The sequence below is a fragment of the Sardina pilchardus genome, chromosome 23, assembly GCF_963854185.1.
Source record: "Sardina pilchardus chromosome 23, fSarPil1.1, whole genome shotgun sequence".
NCBI classification, from domain to species: Eukaryota; Metazoa; Chordata; class Actinopteri; order Clupeiformes; family Clupeidae; genus Sardina; species Sardina pilchardus.
The window spans coordinates 14,678,498-14,698,162 of NC_085016.1; the positions used below are offsets into that span (position 1 = coordinate 14,678,498).

The following is a 19,665-nucleotide window of genomic DNA, read 5'->3' on the forward strand; positions in this document are numbered from 1 at the left end:
TAGCAATTAAGAAATATGTGTTTCTGTGTGTGTAAAAAATAACCGCAAATATTATTTATGGTAGCTTAGGCTAGATATATACGTTGTAAACTCTGAGCTAGATACAGTATACTTTGTATATTTTCATGCATATATGCATATGTATTCAATGTATGCAATGCATTGTTATACTTATCAAAATATATTTTGCTAGTATGTTAGCTATAGCTAAGAATCAACTGAAAATAAAAGCCACAAGGTCACTGTAATCTCACTACAGTGTGTAGTCTTTATTTGGAACAGCACAGAAACAGGGAAAGACAGTAACACTAACTGTAGGCCTTATATGTAGAACCCCACCTCCTGCCTAGTTTATGGCGATGTGCCCCCTAGAGACAAGGCAGAGGCACAGGGTGATAAATAAGTCTTTGGTGACAAATATACAAACATAACTTAAGATAAATACATGAACTTAAATATCCAGATTAATAATAACGGTACGAATAATAATAATAATAATAATATTTACAAAGAGTGCATAAGCACTAGTTTGGACACCCGGATTCCCCAACATAGGGTGGACCTCTACATGTTTTCTACTGATACATGTATACACAGCCTTATTAAAACCATCATGAACAGTACAACTCAAGTTTCGACAGCATTCATAAGTTCATTCACATCCTTTACATGAACACCATTTGCCCACTTTAAAGTGCATCTACTGGGTGTTTAATTCTTTACCTTATAAACACACAATCTGACCTTACATTTTAAGTTGGTAAAAACTCACATTCACACACTCACTCACTCACTCTCTCTCACACACAGACACACACACACTCACACATACAGTACAAGCACATGGGACAGAATATAATCCCCCCCCCAACTACGTCACGTACAAAGTACACAATCCTAAACAAATTCAGCTAATAACACCAGGAAAGTTGGAGGTGTTTTTTTTCCTGACAAACAAAGACGGGGGTGAGGGTCGATCCTATTGGGGCAAAGGTCTCATGTTTGTAAGCAGCCATGACGCCATATACACTTCTGACACAGGCAGCAGTCTAGCAACACACACGCTCTCTCCCTTACTGAAACATACACACATTACACACACACACACACACACATCTGCAGTCACATGGGGTGGGCGCTTCTTCATATCCTAACCATGGCCCAAAGGAGCACAGATCCACCAGGTTTCTCAGCGTTTCAACAAAAGCAGTTTAATAATCAGGGGTGGTCACGAGACAATGATTATGATCCATTACAGGCACTGAAGACCATGGGTGTTCCTTAAGGAGGTGGAGAGAAGGAGAGAGAAGAGAGAGGCTTCCAACAGATCATCCTCCCCACGACCGGTAAAAGGGCAAAGGTGACCGATAGCTACCCAGCCCTGTGCCACCCTCCCCCACAAAAAAAACCCTCCCCCCGTCTCATCTCATCCCTCTCCAACCTTCCTGGACCACCACTGAGTCGATCCCACACTCATCAACCCACCATTGAGAAATCGGATTACAGAAACTCAAAGATTAACATTGACCAGATAGAGAGACTATGAAAGCAAAGGCTGGAAGAGAGGAAAGAGAGTATATCAAGGCATGATGTAGATCACAACAAAACAAAATAACAAAACAAAATTTAAAAGGACAACATTGTTAAAATCACATGTCAAGTATAACCAGGTGATTTGGTAATTTAATCAACCCTCTTATTTCTTTTGCGATTAGAAAGGCGGGTTTTTCGGTGCAAGCTGAGGGAATCAGCTTTCGGGCGAATGAGTGAGCGAGCGAGCCGCTGGAACAGGCTAAAAGCAGTCCTAATTACCCATTGCATTCCACGGTTCTATTTTCCCTCTCACCTCAAATCGACGCTGGCTTTAGAACCCGGCATAACAACAACGGTTACGTATTCAAGGGGAAACATGGGAACATGGTGATTAAGCTGCTGGCCTCCATACCCATGAAAGGGGAACGGAGGATGCAAGGACTTTTTCTGTGTGTGTGTGTGTGGGTGGGGGGATAAGTTATTTCCAAATGGGGAGAAGTGAGGTGGGAAGGTGGTGAATGGCAACAACTATTTTAATCTCTTGGTGATGAAAATATGAAACAGCTAATACTGTACACACAGCGGTGGGGGGAGGGGGGTCAACCATGCTGCGAGACCGTGAAACAACTTTGATTTCACAGGGGCCATGGCTGACCGTGCTTAAGTGTCTGAAACAGTGGGAGACGTCGGTGTATTTTTAGTCAAACACATCCACCCACGGATTCAGACGTACTTATTACCGTCGTGGAGAAAGGGTAAGCTCTTAGAATACCCAGCATACAACATGTATGGATGGAATGTCGCCTACGGATTTAAAACTTGGCTCCCTGTCTCCTGAAATTTTGGTCAAACTATAATCTTTAATTTTGCGAGAACACAAAAAACAACAGCCACATTTGAACTGTAAAAGCCTGGGCAGAAATGGATGACACTGCGAGAGCGTTCAAATGCGGCCTTAGAATAAATATAATTGCTTTGTATTAAAGAGAACTTACTCTCTAGAGCGTGACATAATTAAATTAAGTTAGAAACCCCAATGGGAACAGTGTGGTGCCAGTGTGTGTGTGTGTGTGTGTGTGTGTGTGTGTGTGTGATATGTCACAGATCCAGCTTTTTAAATGTCAAGAAGTGTTACGAAGTTTGCGGTTTGCTTACATGTGTCCATGTGTGTGTGTGTGTGTGTGTGCCAATGTGTGTGTGTGTGTGTGTGTGTGTGTATGTATGAGGATTGTGGGAGGTCCCACAGGTCAGTGATTTCCATGTGAAATTGAGGCACTAAGATTAAGTCCCATTAATAGCTGCTGTTAGTAAAGTCACGATTCCAGAGTCACGCGGAGCTGCTAGGGGCTAATATTTGGCTTTTAGTCCACCGTCACACACACAGTGACTGATGACCAAAGAACTAAACCAAATAACATTAACACTGCTGGTAGGCTGGGGGACTGTACATATGATTCCCACTGAATACTGTTCTCTAGATACAAAGGCAATGGCTACAAGTTTAAGATCAATAAAATAGAATAAAATAAAATAAATAAAATGGAAACATTGACAACCGACAACTGACTACAGTCCACTGTCAGTGGCAGCCATTTTTGGAATGTAGGTGTGTTTGTGTGTGTGTGTGTGTGTGTGTGTGTGTGTGTGTGTGAGAGAGAAAGTGTGTGTGTGAGACAAAGAGGGAGACAGAGGGACAGGACTTTGCCAGTTGCGATCAGTCCATTTGACGCTGGGTGGTCTGAATCTCCCGTGTGGTGCCAGCGACTGTGAGAGGCGTCTATCTGGGAAGGGTGAGTGGGTTCAGGGAATCTCAGAAGCCAGTTCTGTGCTCGCCTCACCAGTGACACCACACACACACACACACACACACACACACACACACACAAACACACCGCCTTCCGAATCCCAATCTCCACATGAAAGAGCTGTCTGTTTGTCCAGCGGAGTAGAAGCTGACAGGCATCAGGGGCCATGGGTAAGTCCGGCCAGGACGGTTTGGCATCACAAGGTCCAGAGAGAAACGTGGGAGGTTAAGAAGCCTTTAAACTCATCTTAACAGGATTAAGGCGTCAATTTGAAGCACCTCTGCCATCTGAGAAGGGTGTGTGTGTGTGTGTGTGTGTGTGTGTGAGGTTGGGGTAGGGTCGGTGCAGTGAATGTCCAGCCATGTCACTCTTCATTGGTCCCTATTGAAGGAACTGTAAGTCAACTGTGACCGTTCAAAAGGCACTGAAAATTCCTTGGAGAAGATGCGACGCATTAACATAAGGGTGTGTGTATGTTGGGGGGGGGACCTAACACGTGGACTACATCAGCCTCTAAAGCGAAAGGCTTTTCTGCGATACGAAATAGATTCTTTTAAAAAAATGACAACAACAACAACACCAGCTATAGATAAGGATTAAGATGTCTTGGTAGATGTCATGGTTTTGAGGGCTGTCACTATATGGTAACTCATCCATAGCTGTGCGGGCTTCGCGGGTTGACGGGGGAGGAGTCGTCACGGCCGCTCTGGCCAATCAGCTGGTAGAGGCGGTGGCTGAGGTTCTGCACCTGGCACGTGCCCAGAACGCAACCGACGCGCATCAGCTGCGCGTGACCATGGTGCGGTTGGTGCCCGCGCGACCCCGAGTTGGCATGACGACGACCTCTCCGCTTGGGTTCTGCGTCCTCTCTGCCCGACAGAAGAGGGGTGTTGGTAGTAGCGGTGGCTATGCCCGTCTGGGTGAGCGGGGCTCCCCGGACAAGTAGCGCCCTCCAGAGGAAGGTGCGGCCTGTGGCCAGGGAACCACCGGCCTCGGGGATGCCGCCAGGAGCAGAGGCGGTCACATCCTGGAACAGCGGCTTGTTGCCCTCCACCTGCTGGGGTCGCCCCAGAAGAAGATTCAAGCTGAGGAGAGAGCAGAGGAGAGAGGGGAGAGGGGAGAGGTGAGCGGTTTCGACAGTAACAACTTCCTGTTAGTGACTATCAGCTTCCTGTGGCATGGGTTTGGAGTGAATTGATGGAGTTTATCATGATATCTGGTCTTAATATCAGTGTAATATCATCTGCGTACATTGAGTACTGATGCCAACAGACTAAATTAATAACTTCCCCTGTAGTTAAAGGTATGTGTACCATAAACAGATTCAGCTAAAACTTGTTTTATCATCAAACAGAATCTTCCATTACACCATCACAACAGATTCTTCCATCAGCACCTCTACTTTCACCTAAACTCACACAAATCCCCTAAAACTGTGTCAGATTCCCCATCTACACGTGATGATCTACACCTTTTCCCCATGTACACCTGATCTGGGTCACCGTCCACCCTACCTGACTCCAGTCACGTCAGCAACGTCTCTGGTAATATTACACAGCATCTGTCTCCTTGGTCTGCAACTTAGTAACGCTCTCATGTGCCATGTAGCCCAAGTTGCCAACAACAACATTGCCGCTGCAGATCAAGAGAAGCACAAGCCAAACCCAAGGCAAAGTCAACTGGCCGAGATTGGCATTCCAAAAACAACCAAGACCGACTGTAATGGCCATCTGTAGATAGATCCAAACAAACAAGTCTAGTGTTAGGCTGTTCCCTAAACTCTGTGAAGCGTGAAACCACTGTGTAAGGAAAAAAACGGCTTCGCTTGTTTTCTCATTGCTAGTTGCAATTGCATTCCAAAGTTCAGTTACACATCAAAATATCCACGAGGAGGCCTTTTACATCGACCCCATTTAGAAGATTAATGGGTCAGATACCGCTCTATTGTACAGTACACACCATCTAACATCAACATCCATTTACCGCAACTGCTTCATAGTTGACTGGATGATTTTTATGATGGAGCCATGATGTTCCCGATACAGGAAGACAAACATAGGGACATTTAGGCTCTTAGCCGTGGTCAGCTCATGTACTGTCTCAAAAGAGTGGACAAAGATAGAGAGAGAGAGAGAGAGAGAGAGAGAGAGACGGAGAGATCAGCAAACACTTTGCTTTGTCCTGGCCTAAATGCATCGGACCACAGCCACCGGGCCATCTGCTACTGTTTAAACAGCACTGACACCACTTAAACTTGACCGTGTAGATGCACTTGAGTCCCACTGTGTGTAGGTGTACAGTAAGTGTGTGTGTGCATGTGTTTTGGGGGAGGACCAGCTGTGTGTTTGTGAGAGAACCAGCTGTGGGCTGGTTGTACATGCGCGTGTGTGTGTGTGTGTGTGTGTGTGTGTTGCAACCATGTGAGTTTGCTCAAAAGCTTCCAAGAATCCTGCACTTGTACCATAGTCTTGCCAAAGCAACTGGAAAGGAGTCATTTAGCTAGCTGTCCCTAGCAAGCTCTAAAATGTGTCATATCGCTACTCTGGCCCTTTCCACTTAACCAATAACCTTTTGGTCATAGCCCTTAGGCATAGACCGGGTAATTGCATGTGGAAAATGTTAGCACCAAGGCCATGTTAGCGCCAAGGTCAGAGCGCTAGGCTAATCGCTGGCAAGAGGAATGGCACCCGCAGAACAGTGCCTCTGACAAAAGGTCACCACTCACGTGAGACCGTCTGTCCAGACAGATTAAAGAAATTAAAGAAATCTCGTTTGTTCTTTTTGTTGTTAGAATTGTTTGTTATTGTTTGTTCCAAGAAACAGCTCAAAATTAATGCCCAGGAATGATCATGCTCACGCACATGAGCATGGTTCTCTCACGTTCTGCAATCTCCACGTGAGTAGAACAGTGGAGAGGTGGGTGTGCTGGACGTATGTTCCCACAGTGAAGTGACACGGATGGGGGAGGATGGAAGAGAAGTTTATATTAATAAGAGGCTCCAAAGGCCCCAGAGATGACTGGTTCCACGGGCCGACTCTCCCTCTCCCTCTCCATCTCTCTTTCACCCTTTCACACTCTCTTTCTTTCTCTCACTGTTATTGGACGCGTTTCCCAGATTCGTTAAGAAGTTCTTAGCAGTTAAGGGCTTCTTAACGAATCTGGGAAACCCGGCCATTGTCTCTCCATTTCACTCCTTCACTGTCCTCCCCTCTTTCTCTCTATCTCTATATCTCACTCTGGTGGCTCTTCCCATCTCCCTCTGTTTCTCTCCTTCTCTCCTTCCTCTCTTTTTCTGCCCTGAGCTGGAATGTGAGAAATGACAGGGTTCTGCTCTCCATGAGACCAACCCAACCCAAGACTCAGAAGGACATAGCTAAGCAAAAATTGATCGTGTTCTGGGACTCAAACACATGAGTCTTCCAGGCAAGTCCTGAACACCCACGAGGTCCTATGCCGCAAACAAGACATAGTGTCCCCAAGACGGTGGTGGTTAGACTTAATGACTAAAACTCACAACGCTATTTCACATGACAAATGCATGGTCAGTTGTTTCCAAACTTAGACTTCAAAACACCTTTCCTGTCATATGCATACATCATGCACACACACAAACTCCCTAGAGTCTTTGTATTTATGTCTTGTGATGTCTGGAATCTGCTTACAATTGGGAACCCACGTCTTGTCTCCTCCTTTTTGCCTCCTTTTTCTCACATATGGACATAATTGCACAAAATCCAGTCTGGGAATACCCATACCAATTTGGGATTTGCACTGCCGGTCCGTCTGGCCAAGAGGCCATGAAGCCCATTTCCGATGTCACTGAAACACAGACACCCAAGTACTATCGATAATCCGGCACAGACGTGTATTTCTTTGGAATTCAGCAAACAACTGCATTTAAAACCTTTGTTTACAAGATTGCTGAGCTCCTGAAACAATTTGGTTTAATACACTAATTTCAAAGTTTAATTTAACTGTTAGTTGCACCTCTACTGAAAGTCATAAGTCAATTAACTTTGTCCAGAGCCACTCTCAATTCCAGTTGAGAATCTCTGCATGCTAACCAGGCTACAATAAATCCTCAGTCTATCTCAGATTCTGTAAATGCAGCCTGACCTACCTAACTCATTTGTGTTCATCTACACTTCAATGCACATCTTTCAGGCAACATTACAAACCCAACAAGATCTTCTGTTGGATAATTCCAGGATTAGGATAAGAGTTTGGGGTTACATTGGATGTATAAGAGTACTACTGTAAGTGTACTGTATAGGGTTCTCCCACTGGGACAGATACAAAGACTTCATTTCCCAGAATGCAGGAGAACAATACAATGCCATGGGTGGGGCGGCGGGCACTATTTCCAGGTGGGGCACGAAGCCAGCCAGCCTCTCCGTACGGACACAGTGGCATCGCCCTGTCTCGCCATCCGGCTGCACCAGCTTGGGTGCCACTGCCAGGGGTGTGTGTATCTCTGCGTGTGCGCAAGTCTGTGTGTATGTGTATGTGTATGTGGGTGAGTGAATATGTTTGCGCCAGTGTCCAGACAGGGATATATGTGAGAGCTAGCTTGTCAGCATCTACACAAACAAGCGAGTCAAACACACACACACACACACACACACACACACACACACACACACACACACACACACACAGGAGACAGTAAGAGAAGTAGAGAGAGAGAGCGTGCATCCATCTTCGTAGAGTTGAGCATGGTTTCTGGACGGGCTTGGGGGCCACTTCTGACCTTTCCCTCAGAGAGCATGGAGGACTGAAAGGAGATACGCTGCGCATGAGCTATGCGTGTCTCCTGCCCAGCAGAACAAGCCTCCAGCACCTGCACGCAGAAACCCAATCCAGCCAGAGCCATAATGAACACCCAGGGAAAGAAAGAAAAGGAGAAAGAGAGAGAGAGAGAGAGGGATGCTGAGAGTTTAATTTATAATTCCATGAAAAAGAGGTAAGGTGGGGGGGGGGGGGGAGAATGGAATCTTCCACGGTCTGGGGAGCAAGTGCTACTCACACACTCACACACACACACACACACAGCAGGATTCAACCTGTCTCAGTTCCTGAGTAGTATATAAAATTACTCTCTCACACTCCATGAGTGCACACACACACACACACACACACACACACACACACACACACACACACACACACGCACACGTACAAAGTGGTGAAACTGGACTTTGTATTTCGAGAACTTTAATCTCCGTCGTCGAAACAAATCGACACGCTAAAGCCAGCGTTTGGCCACTCACCTCTGTGGGCTGGCAGCCGGCCATCAGGACCCTGTGTGATGTCTTAAGGGAGCCGTTTCCCTGGTGATTTACACAAGCTCGGAGAGGCGGTGGGGGGGTCATGAACACATCCACCTCTCACCGGCACCACCAGGGAGACATGATGTGGGGCTGTGCTCTCAACCAAGCATGGCAGACGCGAAAAGATAGAGTGTGTGAGAACTAGGAGCTTCTCTACCCTCGATCTCCTCTTTGGTTGAGCAGGGGGAACTGACACAGCACTTATGAACGTCGGCTGAGCTCATAGACAAAAATCTTCAAAAGCATTCCGAGATTAAGTTGCCTAACATCAGAAAGTTTTACAAAGGAACTATGGTGACACATCTGACCTAATTCCCACCCCTGACAGTGGTGGATGTGTCCGCTTGACATTTTATAAGTAATCATAATCTATGACGTTTGGGGTTACACTAGGTAAACCCAGCCCGATCTGCCAAGGATTGGATTTGGCATAACTGAATCGTTGGTCTGATCGGTTGAAAGACAATCCAAGCATAGCCTACAGTCATTTGCACTATTCCCATTGATCACGCCTCTTGTACAGTAGAAATACAGTGCAGAATCCCCAGACAAATGTTCAATGTCAGAAGATCTGGTAATCTGACAGGACAAAGTGATGGTGTACTTTGGGCAGTTTAGTGGTTTTGGTGTTACTTGCTTAACATGCTAGAAAACCATACGTAGAGAATGGTATTCCTGTTAGCATGCTAGCTTTGTATGCTAAGCTAACCGAAAATACTAACGAACAATCATATTGCTTATTATAAAACAAGATATTTACACTCATGTTTGTATACGAAGCTGTTTATATGAATCACCCCAAATTCCCAGTTAGTCCCCTTAAATTCCATGAAGGTTTCCAACTTCAAGTTTCCGGAAATGTACCGAATATTTTCCGGCCCTTTGCGATCCTAGTCATTTCTCATTCATCTGTGTGAGATTCTTGTGGAGGTTAAAGACATAATCCTATCCCTTGGCCAGCACTGGGCATCGAAGTAACTGAGGATGATCAAAGGCTTGAGTTGCTTTCATGGTTTTAATTTAATTGCCTCAACTTCTGTTTGAGATTAAATCCGCTTTTGTGTTTCATTATCCCATGCTACTTTTGCTTAACGCTATCTATCTGAAAACAATGTTGAACGTCTGGATGGAAATTAACAGGGAAGTTTGTTTCGTTTAACTGCTTAACTCCCTACACACACACGCACCCACACACACACACACACTAAAATACACAACCGTTAAAGGAGAGGTCTCTCATGCTTGCAAAGCACCTTTGTACACACTAGCATTTCAAACTGAATGAAAGCACTTGATACTTCCTGTTTAGTAAGCCTCCAATGGTACAAAACATAATCTCTACTAAATATGGCACCCTCTTAAAGCACACAAACACAAACACAAACACAAACACACACACACACGCACACTAATCAGCATACTGAAGGTGAAAAGAGTGATGAGTCTTACCTAACCAAACAGCTGTGTCTAATGTGCCTTACTGGAAATTTACTGTACACTGCAAGCAAGACACAGACGAGAGTGAGATGTGCAGTATATTAATCCGTTCACACTGCTTCTGTTTCTAATGTGACAGAATAGTATGTTTATCTATGTGTTTTTCTATGACTACACTTCCCATATGCTCTAAAAAACATAAATATCATAATTTCCCAACTATTAGCCGCGGCATTCACATTGATTTTGCTCAATTTCTTCAGCTATGAGGTTAATGCATGGGGGCAGTTAATATGGTATTAATACGGTATTTTACATAAAACACTACCCTGTGGCTTATACACAATGCGGCTAATACACAGGAAATTACTGTATGCTTTCTCTACTTTCAATGGACGTAATATGTGCACAAAGCACTGTTGGTGTGAATTGATACACTGATCACACAGATGACTTAAAAACACTTGGCTCTGATGTACATTCCCAGTTACGATCCATCCCAGCATGTCCAGCTGATGTTCCTAACTGTGACCCCTTGACCAGGTCAAGCTGACCTACAGACTGTTGTCTCCTCTGATGACCATAACAATGCCCATACACACCATCACACACTCGACTGTGTTTGAGATTTATGTGTTCTCTGGGCCATGTCTTTACCCAGTGCAAGAACCAGTCCAATCTAGTAATGAGGGAACACTCAAAACCACTAAGTGCAGCAGAATACAGTGCCAAGAGAGACACACCTTCTGAGTCACTCACTCACTCATACGGTTCACCCTGCTAGCCTCACCATCTGGATGCTGGATGTGGATGAGTGTGTGTGTGTGTGTGCATTAGTCAGGCTGTATACACCCTGCTGACCTCACCATCCCATTGCTGTCCAGGAGTGTGCTGTATGTGGAATAAGTGGTCAGTGTGTGTGTGTGTGTGTGTGTGTGTCTGTGCACTTGTATTTGCTTACACTGCATGTGTACATCAGTGTGTGCATATAAGTGCTTGAATGTGTGTACAGTATGTGTGTCATGTATGAGGTACATGTGTATTCCTGCATCTATATTTGTGAACCTGTGTGTGTGTGTGTGTGTGTGTGTGTGTCCACCCCGCAACATGCCTCTGTATTCATGACCAGCTTATGAGTGTCTACTCTGTCTGTATGTGCATGTCCATCCATGCTTGTGTGCGGAGCAGCAGCAGTAGGAGCAGGACTGGGTTCTGTGGGGGCCTGGGGAATGCAGGTCTTAGCCGCTAATCCCCGCTGGAATCCTGCCCGTCGGGTGCGTTTCCACGGCGTTGCCGCGGCAGCTGTAATGACCGGCGCAATCACATGCACAAGTGTCGGCCAGAGCGGCGCGGAGCGGAGAGGAGAGGAGCGGAGCGGGGCCAGAGTGGAGCGGAGCGGGGCCAGAGCGCAACATGGAGCAATCAGGCGCAGAGGAAATATGGTTGCTGGAGACACCCAGCTTTAAACGCTATGGATGGGGGCCAGGGCTGGTTTATGATGCAGCCTATATCAGATTCGCACGCCACAGGAACAGATACACACACACGCACACGCGCGCGCACACACACACACACACACACACACACGTACACACACACACACACACACACACACACACACACACACACACACACACACACACACACACACACACACACACACACACACACACACACACACACACACTCTCTCACATACACATACACTCTTACACACACAAACATGAAACCACTCACACACACACAAACACACACACATTTCCTCTCTCTTACTTACATACACACAAACCCACACACACACACACACATTACACCCTCCCCTAACACACCAGTGTAGAGCTGGCCTCTCTGCAAACCAAATTGCTTTGACCTGCATTCTCGCTCCATATAAACCCAGGTAACACGCAGGTTATGTAAAGAGACACAAACCAGATCTGTCTCTGCCAGAACAAGAATAATCCTCCGAACATCTGTATGTTCATATTCACCTTTGCAAAGGAGACAGTCCAAGGGGTGAGCAGCACTTTAACGTCATCCAATAGTCCTACACACACAACTACAACGCACAAGCTACGTCAGTTTATTGCTACTGGTCAGCCTTTGCGCAATGATGTGCTTTTTAACCCACACGAGCAAATATTGATTTTAGACATTAAACATGGTGCTGTTAATGAGTACTGAGTAAAACGGAAAAATACGCCGGAACACCGACTGACTGGAAAACGGTCCATGAGAATACACATGCTGACCAGTATCTTGTGGAGGATGATTGTCAGGTCAGAGGACTGTGGACCAATGTCTCTCTCTCTCTCTGTGTGTGTGTGTGTGTGTGTGTGTGTGTGTGTGTGTGTGTGTGTGTGTGTGTGTGTGTGTGTGTGTGTGTGTGTGTGTGTGTGTGTGTGTGTGTGTGTGTGTGTGTGTGTGTGTGTGTGTGTGTATGTGTATGTGTGAGTGAGTGTGTGTGTGTGTGTGTGTGAGAGAGAGAGAGAGAGAGAGACAGAGAGAAAGACAGAGACAATGAATGAGACAGTGAGGGAGAGACATTGTATTGTGTGTGTGTGTGTGTGTGTGTGTGTGTGTGTGTGTGTGTGTGTGTGTGTGTGTGTGTCAGTGTCACCACAGTTCCAGCAGCCACAACAATGCTGTGTCCATTTTGGGCTGCCCATTCAGCACCCAGGGTTTAAATCTGTACCAAGTAGAGTCTCCCACTATGGGGAACAAAACCTAAAGATAACATAAAGATGTTATGTAAAACTGCAACTGGGCATGTGTGCATGCGTCTGTGTGGGTGTGTGTGTTTGTGTGGGTGTGTGTGTGTGTGGGTGGGTGTGGGTGTGTACTTGTGTGTTGTGAGTGTGAGTGCCAGAAGAAACGACCCTCTCAGTGTGTGGTGTGTGTATTGTTTTACCCTCGCGTGGTAAATTTTCCAAACAAATGAAAGAGAGAGTTGAGCCTCTCCTCACTCAGGAGAGGTCATGACAGACTCAAACAGAAAATGCCTGACATGCCAACAGCAGGATCTCTACTGAACAGCAACACAGGCTGTTATTCTGTGTGTGTGTGTGTGTGTGCGCACGTCTGAGTATGAGTGTGTGTGTGAGCATCTGCACGTCTGCACTAGGCTTTACGATCAGTCATAAGATGTTGCGTGTGGCAGTCAGATGTACAGTATGTTACAAAATATGTCTCAGGACAGAATGAGAGTATTTGGTCTTAACAGTTAGCATGTTCACTGTGTAATGGAAGCATGTGAAAACGTTAAGCTAATCACATGTGGAGCCAAAAATAGAAGCAGAGCTTCAGACAGAAAAGGTGCTGGGGTGAAGTCAAGGTGTGTATGGGTTTAACAAGGGAAAAAGTCTAGGAGACATGACAAAGTCTGAGAGCAATGCATGACAAATTTTCAAATAGTTAATTTTTTCCTCCAGGGATTTGCTTATAGCTTACGCATCTTCAGCAACTAACGTCTGTAACGAGTGGGAATTATTATTTTGATAAAGATATTTTATTTTACAGCATAAATATCAAAAAACCTAATCCTCGTATAGCGTATTTTGTGGTTTGATGCTTGTCTGAGTGAGGATAAGCTATTTCGGGCCATCACCCTGAGTGAGTCGCCATGGCTTTGTGTTCTTCACTGTGCTGACAAGTGCTTGTTAAGAACAGGGTGTCCTATGGAAGGGAACAGAGATGCAAAGTTGAGCTATAGAGAGAGGGAGAGAAAGAGAGAGAGAGAGAGAGAGAAAGACATGGGGAAAGGGAGGGAGTTTGTAACAGGAGCAGAAAGGGGGGGAGGGAATGAGAGCGGGATATAAAAACCCTGTCATCACCAAAAGTGACCCTGATGGGATTTCAAGAAGGGGTGTGTGTGTGTGTGCGTGTGTGTGTGTGTGTGTGTGTGTGTGTGTGTGTGTGTGTGTGTGTGTGTGTGCTTGTGTGTGTGCATGCGCACGCGTGCGTTTCTGTGTGTGTGTGTGTGTGTGTGAGAGAGAGAGAGAGAGAGAGAGAGAGAGAGAGAGGGTGCATGAATGTGAGTGTGTGAGTGAGAACAGTCTGTCAGCTGTTTTTGGTACTCGGTGCATGCTGAGTCACACAGCAAATGTGCTGCATGGTGGCTGATAGTAGCCCCTCTGTGTGTGCGTGTGAGTGTGTGTGTGCGTGTGTGTTTGTGTGTGTGATGTGTTGTTCCACATGTTTCCTTGAAGTGGTTGCCCTGCCTCTTTAAAGGGAAATCCACATGACAGATCAAGATGGTGGTGCAAAACAAAGGGTTTGTTTGCGTGTTTGTGTGTGTGTGTGTGTGTGTGTGTGTGTCTGTGTGTGTGTGTGTGTGTGTGTGTGTGTGTGTGTGTCTGTGTGTGTGTGTCTGTGTGTGTGTGTGTGTGTGCCTGTCTGTGTGTACAGTAGAAAGAGAAAGAAAGTTTAGTGAACGCAGGTGTTTTTCTGATAAATCAGTGGGTGAAGCCACGTGCCTGCAACACCTGACAACCAGGCTGTAAATAAGCACACACACACACACACACATACACACACAGAGAGAGAGAGAGAGAGAGAGAGCAACACACACACACACACACACACACACATACACGGGTCATTTTACACGGGTCAAACCCTCAGTCAGCCCTATCAAATGTAGGTCAACATCACTGCAAGGAAACCTGATGTTAACACACACCCACACATTATGAAGTCCATCTGGAGTGGTCATGATGAGGATCATCCTCAAGTCATCTTAAACCAACAGAGGAAAACCACACAACCCATTACTGTATCCTGAAGTTCAACTCAACCGTGTATGCAGAGAGAGAGAGAGAGAGAGAGAGAAGCCAACCCCTCTTTGCAAAGCCACTTTGCTGACTTTCTCATTGATCTCGGTTTGCTGCTGAGTCTTATTTTCCTATGCCTTCCAAAGGCGCAGTAACAACACACCACAAAGTCACCTTTGCCAAAGGTAGCTAAATCCACAGGGAACAAGTCCAGCTGGTGATTATGCGTTTACTTTGCATTTCAGAGTGAGCCTATTTCTGGAGTCTAGAAGAGAGATGATGAGTCATTGGAAGAGGCCAGCAGTGGAAAATACTTTCTCTTAATTGGTAATGTTATACTCCCCCTGTCTTTCCCTTTCTCCATCTGTCCATATCCTGCAATTTCAACGAAACAACTCGTGGAAAAAGGGAAGCTTTTTCTCTCTATCTCCACACAGGAGAGGAGTCCATGCCAGCCAGGAGAGGGCATGCCAACCCTATGACATATCTCGTCGGTCATCAGCTGATGCCTCTGGGCTTCAGCTTTGAACAGCTGCCGATTCCCTGACAGGACACTGAGAAGTTCTGTATGCAGTCTACGATAATAATATGCAGAAAGTGTTTAATCTTTACCACTTAATCTATTCAGTACTCAGTGATTAATTCTCCTTTCTCTCTCACACTCTCTCTCTCTCTCTCTCTCTCTCTCTCTCTCTGTCACAGTCTTGCTAACTATGCAATTGGGCAGTTTGGCATTATGTCAGCTCTGCTTTCCATCTGTGAGTGAGACGTGGAAAATTACAACCACGCAAAGCTGTTCCTTTATTAATGTAAGACATATCCTGACTCAACTTTCACACTAAATTACAAACTGGTTTGTCTACTTCAGCCGGCTGAAATGATGAAACATTTACTTTACATTTCCACGAAAGACGCGGGAACAATGCCAGGGCCAGTTGATATTGTGTTGCGTTATTTAACGTCGATTAGCCTACTCGATGTATTCAGAAAGTGTAGCCTGTAGAAAGAATAGCCTGTCATGTCTCGCTGAAGTCAACTATGTGAAGAAAACAAGTAATCTTAGCTTTTTTTGGCTCAGATTTCTACAAACGCTATCCTAATCAGTATTGGCAATTAACCTTGAAAGAAGGACTGACGCAAGTGGTTATCATTGTGTTGCACATCTGTAACACACTGTACGAGACCATCGGTTACCATTACTGATCTCACCTAAATGTAGCGTATCATTTCAATGATACCGCAGCATCTGAGGGACAGTCTTTGTTCACAGGCACCCCCAACATTCATTGTTGATGAAAAAAAGATGATGCAACACGGATAGCTTCTACCAACTCCAAAAATTTCAACGTCACAAGAACAACTCATGCAAATACGGAGGGAAAGTCTACAACAGAAATTGTACCCAAACATGACAGATTTCAATTCGGTTTATTGCTGTTTAAACGTGCTGTTTAAAAAGTTGCTTAACAATTTGTAAACATTAGTCTATTGAAGCAAAGCGCAACGGTAGTGTTTGATCTCCTCAGTGAAATGTGTCCAGATATGACAAATTAGACAGAATTAGTCCATAAAATCAGGCACATACAAATACAAACCAATACTGACAAACCGTTCAAATAAAGCCGAATCCTTCTCGATTTTACTTCTTTGGCGAGCTGAGGCACGGGATGACAAACCGCGCGGAGCCAGTTCGTTTCTCGTGGCACGTCTACTATACCTCAGACTGACCTTGTTCACTCCGCTATCTCCCCGTCACAACAGTCGGTACTAGATTAGTCCAATAGGCTACGTTAAGGTGTAACTTCCCGTGGCGTAAGCTGACCGTGCGTTCATGACTAAAAAACCTCTGCCCGGCAATGTACAAATCTTTGCCCGTACAAGTTCAGTACAAATCAGCAAATACTAACATAGGCCTACGTTCTTTACCCGCAATTTACCATTGCTGTTCTTTCGACCAACACATAATGCAATAAAGTAAGTTATTTTCATGACTTTGGTTAGCCTACTGTTTGTCGAGTCGCACTTTAGCCGGCTCGCAATCGCGTCGACTTCTCTCTTCCGCCGTGCAGTGGCAGTGTTTAAACGCGGATCAAACACATGGGCGCACCGCTCTTATCTAGGCTATAGCGACTGCAGTGCTGGATGGTGTATGGATGCTGATTCCGGGATACACAGAGGGTTCTTACCTGCTCTGCTGAAGACGGTTGCCGACTGGAAGCGCGAGCAGCTGTTGGAGGGAGAACAGGCTGATGCAATACACGGTTACCGGGACAAGGCAGCGCATCGCGGGACTCCTCTCTCTCTCACACACCCCTGAGGGATAGGAGGCGGCTCACGAAGTACCTGGAGAAAGTTCAAATCCCTGTGGACCAGGCCTTCCAAAAGTTGTGTTCAGGCCTCTGTGCTGTAGCCCAGTTCTCGGAATAAAAGATTCCTGCAAGAAAAAAAACATGGAATGTATTTTAGTTGTAATATTAAATTATAGAGACTCACTCGCCATTATGATGGGCTGTTAGATAATTAGGCTATTGCATCAGAAATTCCAAAGCAAACTTCAAACGAAAGTGCAATACACCATTCCAAACAATGCACGCGTAAAACTAGGACCAGACATTGAACAGTGAGTGTATATCTATGGGCCTATGTGAAGTTATTAAAGTTATTGTAGTTATCTTCAATGTGAATGAAATTTATCGCATTCCTCTGGGGGAAAAAGTCACCTTTCTTTGTCATAAACGGAAAACCATGTATTAATTCCAAAATGTATGATTAATTAAACAAAACAAAACAAAACAACTACCTCGGAACTTAACACTTTATGACAAGATGTAGAATGGTTGTAGAAAACCTTACCTTTTATGACGAGTTTCTATCAAGCGCGAAAAGTATCTAAAGATTTTTTTTCCCTTCACGAACCGCGACGCTTTGGTCAAGATCAAGTTCTTCGTATCCTCCGACTGACGCTTGTGCGCCCGGTGACATTTGTGCGCTTAAATAATGAGTGGGCGGGGCCGCCTCCTACCGTTGCCTATGTGGCCAAGGTGATGCTTCACTTGCTCCTTTTGATCGGATATATTCTGTCTGCAATATTTACTTTGCAAATATTTGGCCACAGATAAAAGGTTTAGATCTCACAAGATACATTTCTCCACAATCTTTTATGAGCCTGCTGGCACGAGATTCTTTATCAGAAGTTTCCTTCTGTTGTGGACAGATGAGGTAACAACTGTCAATTCCCAGTATGGGGAACTCCACTTCCACATCAGTGCATAATTCCAACACCTTTAAAAGACATATCATCCCCCTGCCTCTCTGTGCCATCAGATGTATGACTGTATGACAGTAACAGTGCCGGCCACGCACTCGCTCCCCTCTCCTCTCTCCATGGCGTTATCTGTGACAGCACAAGTCTGTGTGCAGCCCCGGGATAAGGCTTGGGGAGGGGGACCCCTTCTCTTTGATTCCTGTGAATTTGGGATGGACACGCCCATGACAGCAATGAAATCAGCAGTTCTTTCTGGTCAATGTACCATTTCAAGTCAAGTTTCCTTATTATGGGCTATGAGATATGCAAGTAGTCAAGTCATGATTGGCAGGAACACCAGGAAATGTCACCCAACATCTTCATTGTGCCTGCTGAGTCCTCGTGAGATTTTGTTCTGCAGAGCAGAACCTCACATGGCTGGCAATCGGTGTGCCTGCATGCCACGCAGTGGCCACCATTGTTTACACAATAACATAATAATAAATAGCAAGGATGAAGTCACTGTATAGCATTTGACAGAGTCACACCTCAAGTGTGATGAAGAGACCAAAACATGACAGAGAGTACTCCAGACAGAGGCACAGTCTAAAGTCCAATTATGATTTATAAGTACATGTGAACATGGCAAACGTTAGACATTCCTAAAGCTTCTTTTCTAAGCATGTCTGTGTCGAACAATGTCACAACTAAACTTTAGGGACTAAAGCAATGTCAAAACATCAAAATAGTAAATGTAAGATAATCTAGTAAAATACCTTCACTCATCCAACTTGTGAAGCTGTTATATCATGCTGTCAAATGATTGCATATAGGACAAGATAAATAGCCTAGGATATAAAATGTACACTCGCATGCGGTGTCTACAGTATAGTTGTAACACCAGAGAAGGAATGACCCCAAAACAACACACCTGTTGCCTTAGTGGCCTTAAAATAAACACCAGAGATGGTGTGTGTTCTTGTGTGACCCCTGTTTTGAATGGATGCTTTGTGGCTTGTGTTATGTCTCTGTCATATTATGTATGTAGACCATGATGTACAGTACCATACTGTACATGCACAGCCTGTAGAAATGCTTATGCCAATTATGCAACAAAGCCCGAAAAGCCACATAATTAATTTCAGTCCACTCTAGATTCAGTAAATAAAACTGAAACTGGTGTGATTTGCTTCCAGTAAAGCATAGAATCAGGCGTAGTTTGGCCATGAAGTGTACACATGTGTTCAATTTTCAGTTTATTTTACGGTGTTAGCTTGAATTCACTTCTACATGTTGAAAGTGAAAGTTGGCAAATGAGAAACAGATAAATAGGCAAAAGGGGATACAAGTTGGGAATGAATAATTAACTGAGTTTTTCAACTATTCCGGAAAACAGTTACATTGTTTGCACTGAAATCTTGTAATCTTGAAACTAAAACTAGCCCTCATTCAAGAGTGTTTATCTGATTAACGTGAAAAATGGTTCAAAAGCTAAATGTATTTTGAACGATGAACTGCTTTTGCAGTGTTCATATTTTCATTTCTC

The 19,665-nt window shown here is 44.9% G+C and overlaps 1 protein-coding gene across 1 annotated transcript; it reads right to left on the bottom strand.

Moving 5' to 3' along the window:
• Positions 1-245: 245 nt before the first annotated feature.
• On the bottom strand, positions 246-18,195 carry adm2a (adrenomedullin 2a). The gene is made up of 3 exons (XM_062527543.1): positions 17,729-18,195; positions 17,062-17,309; positions 246-4,423 (listed from the first exon to the last, which is right to left on the bottom strand). The coding sequence occupies exons 2-3, from the start codon at positions 17,157-17,159 to the stop codon at positions 3,988-3,990; spliced, it is 534 nt and encodes a 177-aa protein (XP_062383527.1). The 5' UTR covers positions 17,160-17,309; positions 17,729-18,195; the 3' UTR covers positions 246-3,987.
• Positions 18,196-19,665: the final 1,470 nt, after the last annotated feature.

Coding starts and splice junctions, on each gene's coding strand:
- adm2a (XM_062527543.1), bottom strand. CDS start 17,159: ATGCGCTGCCTTGTCCCGGTAACCGTGTATTGCATCAGCCTGTTCTCC. Junction 4,424..17,061: donor AACCGTCTTCAGCAGAGCAG/GTAAGAACCCTC, acceptor CTCTCTCCTCAG/CTTGAATCTTCTTCTGGGGC.